Source organism: Callithrix jacchus, chromosome 4, assembly GCF_049354715.1.
Source record: "Callithrix jacchus isolate 240 chromosome 4, calJac240_pri, whole genome shotgun sequence".
Classification (NCBI taxonomy): Eukaryota; Metazoa; Chordata; class Mammalia; order Primates; family Cebidae; genus Callithrix; species Callithrix jacchus.
The window spans coordinates 31084059-31106827 of NC_133505.1; the positions used below are offsets into that span (position 1 = coordinate 31084059).

The window sequence follows — 22769 nt, forward strand, 5'->3', positions numbered from 1 at the left end:
ATGCTTTTGGTGTTTTGTTCATGAAGTCCTTGCCTACTCCTATGTCCTGAATGGTTTTGCCTAGATTTTCTTCTAGGGTTTTTATGGTGCCCCAGGTCTTATGTTCCATCTGGAGTTAATTTTAGTGTAAGGTGTCAGGAAGGGGTCCAGTTTCTGCTTTCTGCACAAGGCTAGCCAGTTTTCCCAACACCATTTATTAAACAGGGAATCCTTTCCCCATTGCTTGTTTTTGTCAGGTTTATCAAAGATTGTATGGTTGTAGATATGTTGTGTTGCCTCCAATGCCTCTGTTCTGTTCCATTGGTCTGTATCTCTGTTTTGGTACCAGTACCATGCTGTTTTGATTACTGTAGACTTGTAGTATAATTTGAAGTCCGGTAGTGTGATGCCTCCTGCTGTGCTCTTTTTGCTTAGAATTGACTTGGCTATGCAGGCTCTCTTTTTGGTTCCATATGAAGTTCAAGATGGTTTTTTCCAGTTCTGTGAAGAAAGTCAATGGTAGCTTGATGGGGATAGCGTTGAGTCTGTAAATTACTTTGGACAGTATGGCCATTTTCACGATATTGATTCTTCCTAATCATGAACATGGAATGTTTCTCCATCTGTTTGTGTCCTCTCTGATTTCGTTGAGCAGTGGTTCTCCTTGAAGAGGTCCCTTACATTCCTTCTGAGTTGTATTCCTAGGTATTTTATCCTCTTTGTAGCAATGGTGAATGGCAGTTCATTCTTGATTTGGCTCTCTTTCAGTCTGTTATTGGTGTATAGGAATGCTTGTGATTTTTGCACATTGATTTTGTATACTGAGATGTTGCTTATCAGTTTCAGGAGATTTTGGGCTGAGACGATGGGGTCTTCTAGATATACTATCATGTGGTCTGCAAATAGAGACAGTTTGGCTTCCTCCTTTCCTATTTGTATACACTTTATTTCTTTTTCTTGCCTGATTGCTCGGGCTAGAACTTCCAGTACTATATTGAATGGGAGTGGTGAGAGAGGGCATCCTTGTCTAGTGCCAGATTTCAAAGGGAATGCTTCCAGTTTTTGCCCATTCAGTATGATATAAGCTGTTGGTTTGTCGTAAATTGCTCTTTTTATTTTGAGATACATTCGATGAATACCAAGTTTATTGAGGGTTTTTAGCATAAAGGGCTGTTGAATTTTGTCAAAGGCCTTCTTTGCGTCGATTGAGATAACGTGGTTTTTGTTTTTGGGTCTGTTTATGTGGTGAATTACGTTTATAGACTTGCGTATGTTGAACCAGCCTTGCATCCCCGGGATGAATCCTACTTGATCATGGTGGATAAGCTTTTTGATGTGCTGTTGCAATCAGCTTCCCAGTATTTTATTGAAGATTTTTGCATCTATGTTGATCATGGATATTGGCCTGAAGTTTTCTTTTCTTGTTGAGTCTCTGCCGGGTTTTAGTATCAGGATGATGTTCGTCTCATAAAATGAACTGGGAAGGATTCCCTCTTTTTGTATTGATTGGAATAGTTTCAGAAGGAATGGTAACAGTTCCTCTTTGTGTGTTTGGTAGAATTCGGCTGTGAACCCATCTGGACCTGGGCTTTTTTTGTGTGGTAGGCTCTTAATTGCTGCCTCAACTTCAGATCTTGTTATTGGTCTGTTCATAGTTTCGGCTTCCTCCTGGTTTAGGCTTGGGAGGACACAAGTGTCCAGGAATTTATCCATTTCTTCCAGGTTTACTAGTTTATGTGCATAGAGTTGTTTGTAATATTCTCTGATGATGGTTTGAATTTCTGTGGAATTTGTGGTGATTTCCCTTTATCATTTTTTATTGCATCTATTTGGTTATTCTCTCTTTTCTTTTTTATCAATCTGGCTAGTGGTCTATTTTGTTGATCTTTTCAAAAAACCAGCTCTTGGATTTATTGATTTTTTTGAAGGGTTTTTTGTGTCTCAATCTCCTTCAGTTCAGCTCTGATCTTAGTTATTTCTTGTCTTCTGCTGGGTTTTGAGTTTTTTTGATCTTGCTCCTCTAGCTCTTTCAATTTTGATGTTATGGTGTTGATTTTGGATCTCTCCACTCTTCTCATGTGGACACTTATTGCTATATATTTTCCTCTAGAGACTGCTTTAAATGTGTCCCAGAGATTCTGGTATGTTGTGTCTTCGTTCTCATTGGTTTCAAAGAACTTCTTTATTTCTGCCTTCATTTCATTGTTTATCCAGTCAACATTCAAGAGCCAGTTGTTCAGTTTCCATGAAGCTGTGCGGTTCTGAGTTAGTTTCTGAATTCTGAGTTCTAACTTGATTGCACTATGGTCTGAGAGGCTGTTTGTTATGATTTCAGTTGTTTCGCATTTGCTGAGCAGTGGTTTACTTCCAATTATATGGTTAATCTTAGAGTAGGTTTGATGTGGTGCTGAGAAGAATGTATATTCTGTGGATTTGGGATGGAGAGTTCTGTAAATCTCTATCAGGTTTGCTTGTTCCAGGTCTGAGTTCAAGTCCTGGATATCCTTGTTATTTTTCTGTCTGGTTGATCTGTCTAATATTGACAGTGGAGTTTAAAGTCTCCCACTATTATTGTGTGGGAGTCTAAGTCTCTTTGTAAGTCATTAAGAACTTGCCTTCTATATCTGGGTGCTCCTGTATTGGGTCCATATATATTTAGGATCGTTAGCTCTTCTTGTTGTATCGTCCTTTTACCATTATGTAATGTTCTTCTTTGTCTCTTTTGATCTTTGTTGCTTTAAAGTGTATTTTATCAGAGACGAGAATTGCAACTCCTGCTTTTTTTTGCTCTCCATTTGCTTGGTAAATCTTCCTCCATTCCTTTATTTTGAGCCTTTGTGTATCCTGGCATGTGAGATGGGTTTCCTGGATACAGCACACTGATGGGTTTTGGCATTTTATCCAATTTACCAGTCTGTGTCTTTTGATTGGTGCATTTAGCCTATTTACATTTAGGGTTAATATTGTAATGTGTGAATTTGATACTGCCATTTTGAGGCTAGCTGACTGTTTTGCCTGTTAGTTGATGCAGATTCTTCATTTTGTTGATGCTCTTTAGCATTCAGTGTGATATTGGAATGGCTGGTACTGGTTGTTTCTTTCTAGGTGTAGTTCCTCTTTCAGGAGCTCTTCTAAAGCAGGCCTGGTGGTGATGAAATCTCTGAGTACTTGCTTGTTTGCAAATGATTTTATTTTTCCTTCACTTATGAAACTCAGTTTGGCTAGATATGAAATTCTGGGTTGCAAGTTCTTTTCTTTAAGGATGTTGAATATTGGCCCCCAATATCTTGGCTTGTAGGGTTTCTGCTGTGAGTCTGATGAGCTTCGCTTTGTGGGTGACCCGACCTTTCTCTCTGGCTGCCCTTAGCATTTTCTCCTTCATTTCAACACTGGTGAATCTGACGATTATGTGCCTTGGGATTTCTCTTCTTGCGGAATATCTTTATGGTATTCTCTGTATTTCCTGTACTTGAATATTGGCCTGCCCTGCTAGGTTGGGCAAATTTTCCTGGATAATATCCTGAAGAGTATTTTCCAGCTTAGATTCATTCTCTTCGTCACATTCTGGTACACCTATCAAACATAGGTTGGGTCTCTTCACATAGTCCCACATTTCTTGGAGACTTTGTTCATTCCTTTTTGCACTTTTTTCTCTAATCTTGGCTTCTCGTTTTATTTCATTGAGTTGATCTTCGACTTCTGATATCCTTTCTTCTGCTTGGTCAATTCGGCTGTTGAAACTTGTGCATGCTTTGCGAAGTTCTCATGTTTTTCAGCTTTTTCCATTCACTCATATTCCTCTCTAAGTTGTTTATTCTTGTTATCATTTCCTGAAACCTTTTTTCAAGGTTCTTAGTTTCTTTGCATTGAGTCAGAACATGTTCTTTTAGCTCACGGAAGTTTCTCATTACCCACCTTCTAAAGTCTGATTCTGTCATTTCATCACACTCATTCTCTGTCCAGCTTTGTTCCCTTGCTGGTGAGGAGTTGTGGTCTCTTGTAGGAGGCGAGGTGTTCAGGTTTCGGGTGTTTTCCTCCTCTTTTTTTTTTTTGAGACGGAGTTTCGCTGTTGTTACCCAGGCTGGAGTGCAATGGCACAATCTCGGCTCACCGCAACCTCCACCTCCTGGGTTCAGGCAATTCTCCTGTCTCAGCCTCCTGAGTAGCTGGGATTACAGGCACGCGCCACCATGCCCAGCTAATTTTTTGTATTTTTAGTAGAGACGGGGTTTCACCATGTTGACCAGGATGGTCTCGATCTGTTGACCTTGTGATCCACCCGCCTCGGCCTCCCGTTTTCCTCCTTTTTACGCTGGTTTCTTTCCATCTTTGTGGATTTATCCACCTGTTGTCTGAGTAGTTGCTGATTTTTCGATTGGGTCTCTGAGTGGACGTCCAGATTGTTGATGATGCGGTATTTCTGTTTCTTAGTTTTCCTTCTAACAGCCTGGCCCCTCTGCTGTAGGACTACTGAAGTTCACTGCAGGCCCTGCTTGCCTGGGGTACACCTGTAGCAGCTGCGGAACCTTGAGGGTTGCTACCAGTTTCTTCTTCTGCTATCTTTGTCCGTGAACGATGCCCGCCAAATGTCAGTCTGATCAGTCCTTTGTGAGATAACTCTTTGCATATACAGGGGTCAGGGAGCTGTTTGAGGAGACTGTGTACTTTATACTTGAGGAGACAGTCTGTACTTTATAGGAGCTCAAGTGCTAAGCTGGGAGCTCCATTGTTCATTCAGGGCTGCTAGGCAGGTACGTTTAAGTCTGCTGCAGCAGAACTCATAAAGCCCCTTTTTTCCCTCAGGTGCCTTCTCCTTGGGAGTTAGGGCTTTATTTATGAGTATCTGTTGCACTGTCCTGCCCAGCAAGGAGGCAGTCTAATCACTGCCTGTCTGTAGTGGCTATGCTGAGCTGCGGTGGGCTCCACCCTGTTGCTGTGGGCTCTGCCCTGTTTCCGTGGGCTCTGCCCTGCTGCCGTGGGCTCCACCCTGCTACCCTGTGTAATTCCCTGTATTCCTGTTTATATGGGTGTGGTTAGAGCTGCCGTGGTGATGATGGCCCTCCTCTGTAGTGGTGGACTCTCTCTGTTATAGCAGGTTCCCTTGGCAACGGTGTGTTGCCTCAGCAATGGCAGGCTGTGTCAGCAATGGCAGTGTACCTCCATAGGGGTCAAGTGCCTCGGTAATGGCTTACCCCCCTCCCGCTCCGAGCTGCACTGTCCTGGGTTCAGCTGTGCTTGCCGTGAAACTCTTAACCCTGAGCTTTTCCAATTGCTGTTTTGTTTGTTTTTGTGGGGTGGGACCTGCCGAGCCTGATCACCTGGCTCCCTGCCTCAGAGTCCCCCCCTTTTTTTTTTAAGTTGAACGGTTGACTCTCTCACAGGTGTTCCAGTCGCCTGCTGAAAGGGCGCCGGGATCTGTGTGATTTCCTGTGCAGTGACCCACTGCGCCGGCTCAAACCACATTGCTGCCCAGGAATCTCCTGGCCTGTCTTTCTGTTTAAGTCCTGTTTAATCAGGTGAATGAGCTAGTCTGCCTTCCGAAATCTCCAATTGCCGGTTTAACAGGGCAACCAAACCAGTGTATTTTGTATGGAGTGCCGCTGTGCTGCAGCCCTGGCCCAAACAGCCATGCCAGCCCAAACAGCCATGCTGGCGGCCCGTGGGGCTACTACACTTGGGAATCTCCTGGTCTGTGGGCAATAAAGATCCGTCTGGAAATGCGGCGTCCATTCACCATCTCTGGTTTCACTGGGAGCTGCAATCCTGAGTTGGTCCTACAGCGCCATCTTCTCTCTCCTTAGCATGCTGCAAGGACTGAATGAAAAGCTGTGTGGAGCATTTGGAGTGGCACCTGGAGGGCAGTGGGAGCCCACAAAATTGAGTTACTCCTACGTGGGGTGAAGCAAGCACCTTGAACCGTCAGGGTAGGAATGAGGTGGAGGAATTTGCCGCCCTCGTCCCCCTCATTCAGGCGGTGAAGCACCTTCTGTTGAATTCGAGTCTGGAGTTTTTTCTGAGTTCCTAGTAAAGTGTTTTAGTAACTTTTGTAATTATTGCCTTTCTACTTAAGCAATTCACGTAACATGTTAATAGTGGCTAATTTATCTTCTGACCTTAGCGATTCTGCTTATGGAATTGTATACTTTGTTCCTTTGCAAACTTACCAAAAGTCACAAATTAGCACTGTTAATAGTTTAGCCATGGTTTTAGTTTCGGGTTTTCTAGGAATAGGGAAAATTCTCCAATAGTCTCTCTCTCTCTCTCTCTCTCATCTTCAAGGCTACCTTTGAAGATCATTAGTAATTCAGATCGCGCATTTTGTTTTTACCTGCTGAGGTTTGCCGCTGGCTGAGGGGAGGCAGCATGTTTGTCTTGGAAAGGTAACGTGTTGGAAAGCTCTGGGCTTAGCAGCTTTTGATGGACTTGGACTGTTCTAGGTAACATCTTTAAATCATTTTGGCAGTATGGGTCATTCTAGAGCTATTTAAGGATTCCTGTGCCTTCAAAATTAAGAGTTTAAAGATTGAGAAAATTTAGAAAAGAATGGTAACATTCTTTTTTATTTGAACACAGTTTTAAGCATGAATAGACTTGCAGTTGATATTAACCCCCTTATGGACTGCTGCAAGGCTCTTGAAAGCGAGCCTCTTTCCTACCTGCCTTAGAAGTATAGAGCGGGAGGCCCTCTGAGCTGTTCTTCATCACTAAGAGCCAGTTTTCAACACGGGCAAAAGGAATATGGAGATACACAAAATGTATTTTGTTTGAGACTTGGACAAAATCATCAAAGTTAGGATTTATTCAGATGTTTACTATCATAAACATGATTTCCTCAACTTTTGTTTTGGTATATGCCACCCACCCCTGTTCTCTCTACCTCCGCACACCTTCTCAGCCTTTGACTGTCTACTATTCCTGTTGCTGCTACCCGCAAAGTGGTTTGGCCTGAACTGCCTCTAACAGCAGTGTTTCTTAATAAGCTTCAGGACAATTCTTTGGTAACATTGCTAATGGCACTGAAGAATAATAGCACTGAAAGTACTTAGCTTTTTTTTTTTTTTTTTTTTTGAGACAGAGTTTTGCTCAGTTGCCCAGGCTGGAATGCAATGGCGCATTCCCGGCTCACTGCAACCTCCACCTCTGAGGTTCAAGAAATTCTCCAGCCTCAGCCTCCCGAGTAGCTAGTATTACGGGCACTTGCCACTGCATCTGGCTAATATATTTTTAGCAGAGACGAGTTTTCACCATGTTGTGCAGGCTGGTCTCAAACGCCTGACATCAGATGATCTGCTCATCTCGGCCTCCTGAAGTGCTGGGACTACAGGCATGAGCCACCATGCCTGGCCTTGGCTTTCTTAAACATTTCTTTTCTTTCTTCTCTGAGAGGTAGCTTGGTTTTGTGTGGAACAAAACTCTCTCAATTTGAACTTGGGCTCTCCCACTTACTAGCAATGTGACGCTGAGTAAGTTACTTAGCTTCCTTTTGCCTCAGTTTCCTCAGATGTACAAGGCAGTGCCTGTTCCTTGGGGCCGATGTGAGGAATCAGAGAGTGAAGAGATAAACACTTGGAGCATAGCAAGTGCAGAGCAAATATTCATCCTTACTACCAGAATTCTTTGCTCTTCTTGGATATATACTATTCATTGTTCTGCCAGATAGGGAAAGTTTTTTTAATGACTTCAGTTTCCAGGGTACCAAATTGTTTTAAATTTTAAAATAACATTATGTACATTTGTTTAAGAAGTATTTCAGTGGGAATAAAATTATCAGATTTTGTCTGTTCTTGTATAGACTGTTACTTAAGTTTCAGAAATATTTGCTCAGCCATGGGATAAAGTAAAATATTAAAGGATAATTTTTGTAAAAGGGAAAATCATGATACTTATACAAATATAAAATGAATAGGTGTCAAAGCTTTTATTTAACTCATAATTAAGGAGAAAACCAGTAAGATGTTAAAACCAGCCCAAAGGAAAGTCCAGAGGGAAGACATACACAATGAGAAATGCCAGAAGTTGCAAGACCGTCAGTCCATCTTGGAGGAATCAGTGGAATCCTCACCTGATATGCATTTCTGTGGACAGGAATTCCTGGCCTCAGAAGCCAACTCTGTATTTCTAACAGAGGCTTGGAATAGCCAATGAACAGGGAAAGGCGCAGATCCTGTTGCATCAGGGAACAGGGGGAGGCCCTGTAGGTCGTGAACGGACATCCAGTCATCCTTCTGTCCACCTGAAAGTGTTTTGCGGTTTTTTTCTATGAAAAGAAAGAGAGGCTAGATGTAGAGATTCCAGAAAGCAAGAAAAATGAAAGATGAAAGTAAGAATAGATATAGAAACCAAGAGAAGAGAATGCTTTTGGCCAGAAAAGTTCTTTCCAGTTTCCCTTTTTTTTTTTTTTGAGATACTTTCAAGAAACTGTTTATCTTGTTGAATTATTTGACCACAGTTAGCGAAGTCTTATTTTAGAGAAAGATAAAAGCAAGGAAAGGCAGATTGGAAAATATTGCTGTGGGTTTTATTTTGCTGATTTACTTACTATTTTTTGGTGGATGTGCTTTGGTCTTTGTAGATGATAGCATCATACTCAGGTTAGGATCCTTAGTATCTGTCTTTTAGTTCTGTTTATTAATGTCATTTTTTTTCTTTTGATAATTAAAAGCCTGGAGAGCACCTACTTTTTGCAAATGTTGGTATTGAAGGAGTAATAGAGTTTTAGCATTATTTGTTTGTTGAAGCATAATTTAAAAGGTTTGAAGAATTATGAGTGCTGGTCATTAAATGCTCCCCTGTGGTCCTAGTGAGTGATCAGATTACAGTGGGGAGGTGACCTTCAGGAGATAAGTCAGCTTCTGGTAATTGCAATGTGAGTATCTGTGGAAATTCTTGACAACTGATAATCTAGTGTGCAAAGTGGGAACCTGAGGGGCCCTGCAGTGTGGCCGCTTCATGTGAATATGACAAAGCCAGTGAGAGTAGCACAGTATAGTTGCCTTGTGGCTCTTCAGGGTGAGTCAGAGTTTAGTAAATATTTTGCCGGTGGACCCAGCATGCATACTTCTGTCTTTCAGCCTGTGAGTTGAACAACTTTGCATTTATTGGCTGTCTTTGCATTTATTGGCTATCTTTATATTCCTAAATTTTTAACTGATGTTTTGCACACCGGGTGTCATGATACTTAAAAAATGTTACTAATTGCTCAGAATAAATAACTTCACTTTGAATTGAGACTAGGATTTGCTTGTAAAAGGTCTATATTTTTTATTTACAATGGCAATTGTCACAAATATATGTATTCTTAGCATGACTTCAGTTGTAATGAAGACAGACTAAGCCAAAAAGGAAGGTAAAAACAGGTTCATGCTAAGTGAAAACCTTCGCTTGGTTTTGTTTCTTGAAATCAGTATTCAGTGGCCTAACAAGAGGGTATTTATGGGTAACGTTTAGGAGGCAGTCTGCACATGGGAGTGGGGGCAGAAGACGGGAGTCTTGTACTGTTTTTATATGATTACCAGTTGTTTTTGTGAATTATTACCTGAGAATGGCTGTCAAGAATAGTCAGTTGTTGCACCACTAGTATGTGTTTTATTTCTGCATGGGTTTTATGGCAATGCAATCCTGATTTTCTTCTAATCAGCTCGGCTTTCAAACGGAAAGAAAAGACCAATTTCAATTTTCCCATCAAATTTAGAAGATTACATTTTAAAAAAGGAAAACTGACAGCAAATTAATTCTTAATATAGGTGCAGAAGAAAAGAACCTTTGGTGACTACCTTTGTGTAAAAATAGATGATCAGTGAGAGTGCCTTGAAGGCCAGAAACTGGGTCAGACAAAAAAAAAAGTTGAAACAAACTTGTAATACTTAATACAACAGAGTGCAAACAATGTTGCTAAAAATTTAAAGCTACAAGAAATATGTGTAGTGGTGCACACAAAGAACTAGCAGTGCCCAACTTCACTGTTAGCCTCCCCTTTCATCTTCCGTCTGCCAGATCAAGAAAGTGTGTTTTCTTTGATGCAAACACAGAATAACACAACTGCAGCCTCACAATGTGTGGAGTGGCTATGGCGATCTCAGAAGGAGTCCCACTGGTTTGCATGCTGCATGGGTCATTGCTGCAGACGGTCCTCATACTGGATAGTGAGTGCTGAGGTGTGAAGAAGGTGCCTGTTTGTGTCTCTTCACTCAGTCCCAAGGCCTGGGTCTTCCCCTGGTTTGGGGCTAGCTGTTTTTTTTGTTTGTTTGTTTTGTTTTAAACAAGGTTTGAATCTGACCTTACACTGCCATCTAATGGAAAACATACCTTTTCGAGGTGGCAGGAATTGTCAGTGACTGAAACTGTATGTTTTGATTCCTCGATGAAAACATTCCGTGAGTTTACACAGTAGGGTCCATGTTACTTTCAGTCTTTAACTGAGTGTTAGTGGACTTAAAATGCAGGCTTGTTTTGAATTACTCAGCATATTTTGGTTTTTCTGATGTGTTTGAGCCATCACTTCACATGGAAGTTTAGAGTTCAAAATCCAGTTTTTCTGAACAGACATACAAGTTTTTACTCTGTGCTTCATTAGCCATGTTGACATGCTATCTCTTCTTTTCCTACCACTGTTATTAAGGGCATTAGCATTTCTCTTCATTCGAAAGCAAATCCCCTTTCATGCTTCCTTACACTGTCATCTTTGTGGATGTGTAGTTACGACTGTATTTCCTATCTAAGGCCCTCCTCTGGTTCTCTGTTCAGCAATAGAAGTACTAGGTTCAAATCTCCACTGTTTACGTGTAACCTCTCAGAGGCCATTTGCTCATCTAGAATTTGGGAATATTTAACTCAGTTGTTGTCATGAGAATCAAATTAAATAATACTTAGGAAAGTAGACTATAAGATATAAATAAGTGTAAAGATTAAAAATAATAGCAAATAACATTTTTGAACATTTGTCCTGTGTCAGAAACTGCTATAACTTCTACAAGCATTATCTACTCTGATCTTCAAAACATTTGTAAGAGGAAGATACTGTGATGCATTAGCCTCATGAATAATGGAGTAATTCCTCTAGATTATACAGGCAGATTGAACAAACACTGAGATTGAACCCAGAGCCTGTGCTCTTAGCCACTGCTTATGACCCCTTTGTCCCATTGTGAACACTGAGATGAGCCACCTCCAATTCTACACCTGTGTCACCCACGAAGCTTCAGGGACTCTGGCATTGGTGTTCAGTTTTTGTTTTTTCCAAGTCATCTGTTTTACATTTTTGAAATGTTTACATAAAAGATCAGTATATTTAGGCATCTATTTTGCAATAGAATATTGAATCAGTTTGCCTTCAGCTGCAAGTAAGAGAAAATGAAAACTCATTTGATTTAAACAAAAATACAATCTACTTTTTCATAATATACAATATTCAGTGATAGTACCCTCCAAAGTTTGGTTGAGTCAGTAACTTAGTCATGTCACCAAGATGTGAGGAGCCTGAGTTTGCTGGCTGTTCTGTTGCTCTTAGTATAAAACAGATTTCCTTCCTAATTACAAATGGCTTTAGCAATTCCTGTGGTTGAAACTGAACACAATGATGTTCCAAGGCAGAAAAGTGCTACCTCTTCTTGGTGGTTCTTCTTGAGAGTATGGAGACCTTTCCCAGATGTGCTCCAATAGAACTTTGCTCAGGCATCACTGGTCAGAACAAGGTTACCCACTCAAGAGCAGGGAACATATGACAAGCGTGGTTGACTTGTGGTGGTTGATCTCTCCCCAGTTAAGGGGCAAGTGGTGAGCTGTGGGATTCTTCCAGCAGAGAGGGCCCAGGGTGATTGGCGGGTCATAGCCAACAGTGTCCCCTCTAAACAGGCCCTGTATGTCTGGGCAGGTTTAGTCCTGGACTTAATTGTGTGATTTGGGGAAAATTATTTGACGTCTCTGTGTTAGGATTTCACCATCTTGAAAATAATGTTTGTTGTGTTCTTGTAAGTCTGATTTCTGCTGTAAGTCTCAATACATGTCTTCCAATTAGTTAACATTAACAAAAGACTTTTAACGTCTTCAGTAAGAACTCTTGGAATAATCAGCTCTGTCTTAGGGGAGGTGGTATTTTGACCAAGAGATGTTGTGCTTTTCAAATTCTACGTGGCCCGTGTGAGGGGCCTGAAGGAGCGACATATGCTGGGAGGGGTGCTGATGGATTGTGGGCTCGAGTCTCAGCAGTTTGCTCCGGGAGCTTGGACTCTTGGGCCTCCCTGCTCCCTCCAACGTAAAAGCTGAGTCTCAGGCTCTGCCACCCATGTCCTCCTAGCATCCTGTGGTGCATGGGATGTTCACGGCTAAAGAGCTGGGAGTGCAGGGCCAGTGGGGACCTTGCCAGACCCACTGCTTTCTCGCCAGGGTCCCCACTGCTAGGGACTGGCTAGACCCATCCCTGCTCCTTCTGAGGATGAGGGAGGGAGGCACTCCTGGGGGTAGAGGGTTTCTTAACAATCCCTTCCCTTGGAGCTCTCACTAGACATCAGGCCTTTATATTATGATATAACTGAGAGCAGTTTAGGTTTGTAAAAATAACAATTTAGTAATGCATTGTAAATGAGATGTTAGCAGAGTTTATAAGTATCGGGGAATGTTAAAAATGGAATACAAAATGGAAAGCTCTGAGCTTCTGGTTTACATTTTTCAGTACTATCAGTACCACCAGTTTAATCATTGTAACTGTTTAGGACAGAACGCTTTTCTATATGTGCTGTGTACATCCTGTTTTTTAAAAAACTTTTTATTTTGGCTAAATAAAAATAAATGTGGAGTATGATTTAGCTGCCATGGGGACTGTGTATTCTTAACTGTTTCTCCAGGGTGTGCAGCTGCTGTATTACTGAGTTTTGTGTCTGCATTTTATAGTTTCTTGTTACCATTTTGTCACAGATCCTTTCTTCACATTGTCAGCTCTTAACACTAGCAACCCCCTCTTTGATCACGGGCAGAGGAACACCAAGGCACAGTTAAGCCCCACGGGCGTGGGTGAGGGACACAGAAGCTCAGTGTGACTTCTCAGCCTTCTTTCATTTCTTTTTTCTCAGCTATGTCCTTGTGTTACTTGGAATTGATCCCTGCCAGATGAGGATTTCTTGTACTTAAATAATGTGTAAAGACTGTTATTAGTAGGAATTTAGTTAATATCAGTAGTACATATCGATTCTGCTAACTTTAACTTTCTGAGCAAGTGAACTGTGAGACACCACATTGAATGCCAATGCATGGAAGTAAGGTGGACAGAAACACGGTTTATAGCCACCATGACTCCTCCCGCCCACGATGACAGGCTTTACTAGTTGGTCATGTCATTCTTTCCAGCCGAGTTCAGACAAAGCCCATGATCCCTTACACAGCACGCCAGACAGATGCTGCCTGCAGATTAGAGCAGGACTCCAGAAGAAATCACTTCTGGGTCACTTAGCTGGGGCTCAGCATGTTGTGGCTTAGCCTAAGTCTCCACTCAGTCAATATATTTCCCCCAAAGCTCTAACTTGGAGGCATGAGGTACAAATAAATAAAGTGAGAAAAACTTCCAGAGGTGAAAGGATTTTCTTACTAAGTAAAGTATGAGAACCAGCATGAAGAATCCAAACCAAAATAAACTTAAAAACTCTAAGTTCTCCACCTCCCTCTCAGAGACTGCTGACTGGTGAAAATGACCAGCAAGCTAATGAATGCCACACGCATGTATCGGGAAGATTCAGACTGTAACTCTTTTAACTTGTGAGGCTAGTGGGAAAAGATGCAAAATTGACTTTGTCTAAGTGGAAGTGGTGCCACCTCCTGAAATCGTATCTGTCTTCTTTTCTGTTATAATTCTAAGCAAGGCCTCCCCCACCCAATTAAAAAAGGAACATAGTGAAGAAGGGCAGTGTTACAGAATGTGAATGGGATGCCCTGTCCTGGGTGAGGTGCTCACACAGTAGGCATTAGACTCTAGAGTGAATGGCATCTCACTGTGCAGGCTTGATAGACGAACTCCTCGAGATCTGGGTTTGCAGCTCACATTCCTTGTTCTTATAGGGACCACAGAGTGAGAGGATGTGTAGAGAGGCGAGGAGGATTTGTGCAGAGATTTCTGTGGGGAGAGCCAGGCTAGGCCACAAAGCGGGAGGACACAGAATGTGTGACCATCTCCACTTAGTCCTGGTGAGTGGGACTGCCAGATGACAGTGTTTCTGCAGCTGTGAGACACACAGCCTGTGTGGACAGTTTTTAGGGATGTTCCCCATGTCCAGGTGAGCAAGCAACTTGCTGGAGAGAGTGAGTTCTAGGCCATTGGAAGTTGTGCCTAAGGAGACTGGTTAGCTGAACGTGGAGAGTCTCCAGCAGGGAGTGCCTACAGTAAGACTGAGAGACCACTCGAGGCTGAAGGGTGGCAGTAGAAAAATGATGTATTCATGAGTCAGGGCTGGAGGAGTTCTCCAGAGCCCTCGAGGGAGACTCAAGTAGGTTTTAATACCTGGCAGGCAGAGAGCAAAGGCCACCCATGACAGTACCAGGCACAGGCCCCAAAGGACATTCCATTCTTATCTCTCCATCCATCCTACCCTTAACCTCTAAAACAGAGCTCCCACTTTCCCCCCAATGAAGCAAGCACCCTAGTAACTATTTACCTTGGCTGGGAAGAGGGAAGAAAAAAATGTTATCTTTGAGTGAAGTTGGAGTGTTGATCATGGACTAAGCTGCCTAATTGAGCTGTGTTTGTAATGATGAGACAGCAAGACTCTCTCAGAGAAGAGTAAGTAGAAAAGTCATTGGACCTACCCATGTTAAGAATTCTTTTGGGGTAGGGGTCATTTCACCTCTGCATAAATATTAAAGAGATACTGTGTTATCAAATGATCCATATCTGGTTTATACCTCATGAGTTGGATTTCTCCATTGTATCGGGGTAGGGGACACATCTTAGAGGGGACAGCAAATCAGATGAACAAAGTAAACACCAACATGGTGGAAACCAACATGCAAGACAGTATAGTCCCTTGGAGGCTGCTGAAGCGTCAGGTTTCAGGCCCCCAGTGGCAGAAATGAGCCCTGAGAAACAAGCAGTTTCAATTCATGGGCATGCTTGGATTTCATCCTGCAAATGGGGCAGTGGGGGCCGGCGAAGGCTGCCAGGTTGTGAACCTCAGTGGACACCTCTGGCATCCCAGCATGGAGCCTGACCTATAGTAGATGCTTGATTAGTAGATGCTTGAATGAATATGTAAATAAATTGATCCAGAAGTCAATCTTAAACATGTACGCAAGATGAGGGAGCTACAGATTGTGTATATAGCCTGTTGTTATCACAAGCTTTTCTTAAAGTCATTCTAGGCATGGACATGATGGTTAGATGTGGTTTTATTACTACTTGGATGATTTCTTAGGCAGTATGTCTTAAAACAACTTTCATATAGGTTTTAACAAAAATCATTTAACAAAGTGATTTAATATTTTAAAAGTTCACTGTATTCAAATTTTGATTTTTATACGTTGAATGGGAATTGATTTCATATTTTGATAGGTTTAATAAAACATCAACTCAGCCTGATGTCTTAATCCTCTTTAAACTTCATTTTCTTTTATTGATGTAATTTTTTCTGTATTTCAACTAGTTTCCTATCTTTTCTTTTTTTTTTTTTTTTTTTTTTTAATTTTTTATTGGATTATAGGTTTTGGGGTACATGAGCAGAGCATGCAAGACAGTTGCGTAGGTACACACATGGCAGTGTGCTTTGCTTTTCTTCTCCCCTTCACCCATTTCCTATCTTTTCTATGTTAACCAAAGTTTACATGATAAAAAAAAGTCAGCCATGATGTGGGAAATAGATTTTGTACATATATATAAACATATTCTGGATAATGTATTATTAATATGTATCATTGTAATGGTTTGTATTCATATATGTTACACTGGATACTCAGTGATATTTGTTACATTTTTGTCTTAATAACCATTAAAATATGTTTTGAACGTTTTTTCCCCTCAGAAGTAAATTTTCCCAGAAGGACTTAGAAATGCTGTTCCATGGAATGAGTGCTGATTTTACAAGTGAGAATTTTTCAGCTGCCTGGTATCTTATAGAGAATCACTCAAACACCAGGTTAGTGGATATGAGACTGTCATCTGTGAAGGGTTTCACTCAATTGCTAAAAATGGGATCACGCGGTAACTTGAATTTTAGGTCTGGTTCTGCATAGAGTAATACCGTTTTAGGTCTGTGGGTGAGCCTGTGAACATCTCAGGGTGTCTGTTTCCTTATTTGTACAATGAGATGATTAGAGGTCTTTTATTTCCTACGGTCATTTTATCTTCTATATATTTTATTATTGGTGTAGGTTATTAAAACTTTATGGCACCTTAGCTGATGACTTAAACTGACATGTATGAATTGATTTCCCCCTACTCAAATAATGTAAAAATTTTAAGTTCTAGTGTAAAACATGAACATACTGCCTCGCTGACCATAGAGCAAAGGAAGATGAGTTGTTTATCATCATGAAAGAACCTGGCTTATAATTAGCAAAAAAATAGACAAGGTCATATATCCAATTTGAAGGTTCCCTTATGTCTTCTAATTAAATTTTGCTCACTCTCTAAAAGAGCTGATTTGTAGCTTATTTGCAAGATTGATTTAAAATAATTATATTCAGCAGAAAATGTTTGGATAAATCAATGGTTTATTGCTTAAAACTTAAATCAGTGTGTTAAAATATACGTTAATATAAATTTTTCATTTACTTACTAGGATGAAAAGCATTATGAGAAAACATAAGAAAAAGTTGACATGTTAATACATAGGGTAAATTTAGCCTGATTGCTTTATAAAGCAAATGTCCAAGATGAATTTTTTTCATTGTAGAAGATGATTCTAATTTTACATTACAGATGTGAAATTTCTATTTTTATAGGTCAGAATTGGGTTCTGTTTCTTGTGTAGGTCTATCGAGAATATGTTTAAAGTTTTATAGCCAGATTTTCTTAGCTCAGATGGACATAAAACTTGAAATACAGAGGCCTGCCTTTTTTTTCTCCGCTTGAGATATTGAGATAAGATACTGTGGTCTTCCTCGTTATTTAAGTTGTGAATTCACCCACAGGATTTATGTCATTTTATTATTAAGGAGAGAGGCCTGGATATTGGTAAATATACCATTCTGCTTAGTGTTCCACAATGCTTCAGTGAATCTACAGAGGAGTTGCACCTTTGAAATATTGTCTAACACTGGGTGACCTATGTCTTCTTATCTGGTACAGGATGTTTAAAACTCTTTATCTGGTAAATTGTATATATTATATATAGGTTATAAAAACATCTATATACATTTACGTGTTAGTGTTCTAACATATTTGGAATCACCACTGAGGACTCCAAAACTCTTTTATAGCTGTTGTAATATAAGCATTCCTAATAAATAAAAGGTTTAGATCTGTGTAACAATTTGAAAGCTTTTTGTTTTCCTCTGGTTTTATATGATATTAATCTGTATGCTGCTTAGCATCAGTTTAGCATATTAAGTGTTTTCCACTGAAGGAATTCTTTTTTCTTTTTTGCATGTTAGAAGTCTCACACGTTTGTTTTTTTTTAATTTCATTTCAGTTTTGAGCAGCTCAAAATGGCAGTCACCAACCTCAAGAGACAGGCTAACAAGAAGAGCGAGGGCAGCCTGGCCTATGTGAAAGGCGGTCTCAGTACATTCTTTGAAGCACAGGATGCCCTCTCAGGTAAGGTGATCCTCAGAGCCATCTGCTGGCAGTGTCCACCATGGAAACCTGACCCTGCCTGCAGGGTATTTACAGGGTGTGACATTTGGTCTGTTTTTATCAAAGTAGAGATCTAAAATGTGCTATAAATATTTGTTGCAGATTCAGTTGGACTCTCTTTAAAGACTTGGTACTTGAAAAATTTATCTCTGAGGTTTTGTTGACCCATCTTACATGTGTGAAATGCGAGACTACTTTAACTCTCTGTGATGCCCATACCTCAGGGCTGATAAGCAATTAAATCCCAATGAGTAAATTTGAGGATTTCAAAAATCCTCTCACAACCATCAATATTTTACATATGTGACTACTTCTGTAGATGTGACTCATTGTGTGTTCAGTTTGAAAAGGCTGATGACAGGGTACCAGTCTCCTCAGCCCTTATCCCACAGGCACTGCCCCCCCCCACATGCACACAGGTAGCTGTCACTGTGCCATCCCCTGTGTATGGGAGGGACATTGTGTGGAGTACAGATGTCATAGATTTAGACATTTTAATGCAAGGTGTTGGTAGGGTTTTTTTAATAAAACTGCCTTTAATTTATAAAAGCTTAATTATTGCTATTTAGTAAAAAGTAATCTATATTAACAAAAGTTAATTCTTTTTAATAGCTAAGGTATAGTTTCTTACTATAGTCTTAATCTGTATTTTAGTAAAATGCTATTTTGGTCAGGTTCGAGTGTGAATGTTGCGTGATAACGTGTGGATCTCTGTGTGTGTTGCTCTGTGTGCTCTCCGTGGGCTATGTAGACTAGGAATTACATGGTTCAAATTTGACAGAGCTGGTAAGTAAAGTTACTCAGGTAATTTGTTTTTGCTTTTCTATTATGAAAATTTTCAAAATGTGAAAATTTTCAAAGAGGAGATGAAAGTATAATCAACTCCTATATACCTATCACCTGGGTTTAACTATTATTATTCTTGTGTTATACTTGCTTTTGAGATGGGTTTGTTTGCATTTTGCTGATGTATTTTAAAGCAAATCTCAAACAGCATGATGTTTTTCTCCTAAATACTTGAGTGTGAATCTACTAACTAAGGGTAAGAACATTTATATACATAATCATAATGATACTACCATAGTTAACCAAATTAGCAATAATTTTTTAATATCTCATTCCCAGTTCACATTTCTCCAGTTATCCCCAAACTTTCTTTTTTTATAGTTGATATGTCCAGATCAAGATTCAAAGAAAATTCAGGCATTTCACTTAATTTTTAAATCTCTTAAACCTCTTTTAAACTAAAACTATCCCCTCACTTTTCCTACCCTGTTTCTGGTTTTTTGTGCCATTGATTTGTTGAAGAAACAAGGTCATTTGTCCTGGAAGATATCCCCCACTCTGAATTTGCCTGATGACTTCCTCATGGTGTCATTTAACTTATTTTTCTTGCCATTATATTGCTCGGACTTACCTAATTGGATATTAGATTAGATTCACTTTCAGCATTTTTAGGCACAGCTAGTACTGTGCTTCTTGTTTCGTTACACCAGGCAGCAGGAGTGTGTTAGTGTCTGAGGTCTCTCCTGAGGAGACACTGCAGTGCATGAGTAGCTTCAAGGGGGAATTGGGAACCAGCAGGTGAGACAGAGATACATACTTGTGTATACATACACACACACACACACACTTTTCAAACCTCTGTTGTCTCTGCTTTATTTTGCTTTGTTTTCCCTGAAATTTTTTTTTATCAAGATTTTCATGTTTTATTAGCATTGCATTATAATTTTTAAATTATTTTAAATTCATGGTATGGGCCCTTTCATTATCTGTTTAGTATTTGTATGTTCTGTGTCATTTTTTAAACATTCATTCTTTAGGGATATCTTTTTTGTGTTTTTAAAATGTGCAATTTTAATTTTCCTTCTTGACAGTAGTTTATAGTAAATTTTTGTTTTCATAGTCTATTCTTACAGTATTGCGAACAGAGAATATGTTTTTTAATGTATATTAAGTTTTTATAAGTATGCCAAAAATTAAAAAGGACAGACGGGCATGTTTTCTTCAGGGTCCACTATTTGATATAATATCAATGCCTGATTAATTATATTCTTTAAATCCTGCTTATTTATACTAAGCATGACAGACAGATCTCCTTCTTAAATTTTGATTCTGTCAGTTTTCCTTTGTATGTAATGCATGTATTTACTTTGCAACTTTTGATGGTTTAGATTCTCTTGATGATAATATATTTATAAGAAGTCCCCAAGATTATCCTCAGTTTGGTTGTCGCTAAAAGCACTCACAGAACTTAGTGAAAGTTGTTGTACTCAGAGTTATGGTTTATTACAGGGAAATTGCAGATTATAGTCAGCCAAGGATAGAGATTCATGGAGCAGATGTAGGAAGATTCCATCCATGGAGTTTCCAGTAGTCTCCCAGTGGACTTGCAGTTAGCACTGACTTTCCCGGTAACAGTACGTGACAACACACATGGAGTCCTTCCATCCAAGGAAGCTATCCAAACCTTGTTGTCGGATCCAGAGTCTTTAGTAGGGCCTGTCACATGGATGTGGTCAAGGGTCTTTATAACTGACTTCAATCTCCATTCCCTCAGATCAGGCTGATACTGAGTGACCCTAAGGCCTCACCCATAAATTCCATTGTTAGACTGTCTAGTGTGGCCCATGGCCCACAGGCAAACAAAGACACTCTTATCAGGCAGAACATTTCAAGAGTTTAGAGATTACTTCCTGGGACCTAGGGACAAAGGCCAAGTCTTTTTGGGGGCAAGATTAAATTCTTTGATGCGCAAAAAATAAGGTAATACTAACATTTTATACCTTTTCTTTTGTATGCATTTGCTTGATATATTATTTGTAGTATTCTTTGTAACCTTTTAGAAATTTTGCTTTTGGCATGTGTCTTGTGTTGCTACATGTGGCAGGATTTTTATTTTAAATACCATTCTGAGAGCCTTTGCTTTTAAATAGAAAGATTGAAGCCATTTACATTTATCATAATTGAAGTTTTTGTCCTGATGTCTTTTTCTTTTGTCTTGTTACCATTTTTTCTTCTTGGCAATATAGACCATATGATTTGCAGATATGAGAGAAATGTTTTAAAATTCTATTATAGATTGTCTTGACTTCTGTAATATGTGACAACAGTTTAGCATGTCTTTTTTCCCATACCTTTCCCTTTCTTTTGGTCTCAATTTAATTTGAAATTTGAAATTATGGACCCAGCTTATTTTACTTTTTCCGTTTCAGTATTCTGGTTTTAGATTTATTTTTTCATCTTTTGCATTTAATTTTATATTCACCACAGTTATATGGTAAATATGTATATATATAGTGTATGTGTATACATATAATATGTATATATGTATATGTATGTATATATATATATTTACCACAGTTATATGTATATATGTATATATTTACAACTATATATATATATATACACACATACAGAATACATATACATGTAATATATATATACACACACACTATATATATACATATTTACCATATAACTGTGATAAATATATACGTATGTATATATGCATGTGTGTGTGTGTGTACTCTGTATATGTGTATATATATACAGAGTACATATACATGTAAACTTAATTGGCTTTAATTTTTATTGCCAATGTTTTATATTTAATCTTTCTTGTCTTTGAATTTTTTGTCTTGAACAGTATGTTACATCTTTTATGCTATACCTTTTGAATTATTGTGTGTCTAGAAATGCCTCTTGCCTTTATACATGAACACACTTGGCTGTAAGAGAATTATTTTCTGAAGGCATTGATCCAATGACTTTTAGTGTTTTAGAGATAAAATCCTGAGCCAACTTCATCCTTCATTATTTGTGAGTAAATTGTATCATTTTCCCTCTACCTAAATGTTTAAAAGATGTATTTGTTTAGCCTTGGATTTTTTTTTTTTTTTGAGAGAAAAAATACCTTTGCAGGATATACTGGAATATAGGTTCTGTTTTCATTCATTTTAGCCAAGACTTGATGAGCCTTCAGAATCTATTGACTCACATCTTCAGTTCTCAAAGCTTTTCTTGTTTTACATTAGATAGAATTCATGATTTATCTCTGAATGGTCTTGGATAAAAATGTCACTCATTTGCTTCTGCTGCCCTGCATGCTGCCCAGCATACTTCTGTTTCTCAGCAGCTGCTCAGGGGCCCAGCAGTGGACGCCTCCTCCCCATTGGTTTTCTTCTGTTTCCCTACCATGCTGGGATGTGGGGAAATTTTTCTCTAAATGGTTATCAGAGGAAAGGAGCTGTGCGATTAAAAAAAATGGAGGAACAGAACTGTAGTCATGAAGATAGTTATGGAAACATTGGAAGGTGTTTCTGATCCGTGCCATGCTTGTGTTCCAGAGTTGGGAATAGGCGACAGGTACAACAAATCAGAGCCTTTCTCTGCTCTTTTTTTTTTTTAAACATCATCTGCATTCTTTACTTCCATCCAGTGGACTGTTTCATACCTAGTCCAGGTCTGCTTTTTTTTTTTTTCAGTCCCATCTCAACCCAGTATGCCATTCATAGCCTTTATTCAACTTTAAGTTTTTATGCCATTGTCAGTTTTGTTTCTTCCTGTGTGTCTCCACAGGTGTTTTCATTAGGACTTGGTAAGAAGTGTGTCTGGTATAACACCTGCCAATAGCAACCTTTGTATGTTTAGTACAGTGTTTTTATTTATTCTGCAAAAATATTTCTAGCGCCAGACTTCATTTTTCCATGGCCTTCCCTCTGTCATTCCCTTCTGTGCCCTTGAAGTGTGTTATTGACCTGTGGGTTGTTAGCAGATACTGCTCACACTGGTCCTCCTGGGTGGTGGTGAGGTTTGTGGAGCTCCTTGTAGCGTGAAAGGCCTTCGTGAGCCCCTCAGTGCCTCTGAGCACCTCCTTTGTGGCAATTTCTCTGAATACCCCTTGAGCTTGTGCATTTAGTGACCTGTACAGTCTCTTGTTTTTAGTGGCATAGACTTTATCACTTGCTCCTTTCAAGAACAACTGTGGGTCAGGACTGTATGAATGAATATTGTTTAT

General features: G+C 39.6%; 1 protein-coding gene across 4 annotated transcripts in view; it reads left to right on the top strand.

Annotated features, from left to right (window-relative positions):
• EXOC2 (exocyst complex component 2) overlaps positions 1–22769 on the top strand; it is a 227262-nt gene that overhangs the window by 71385 nt on the left and 133108 nt on the right. For all 4 annotated transcript variants that reach the window (XM_054253780.2, XM_078368461.1, XM_035295152.3 and 1 more), the window contains 2 exons: positions 15975–16088; positions 17586–17710. In XM_054253780.2, coding sequence (XP_054109755.1) covers positions 15975–16088; positions 17586–17710 — 239 coding nt within the window. The remainder of the gene's footprint in view (positions 1–15974; positions 16089–17585; positions 17711–22769) is intronic.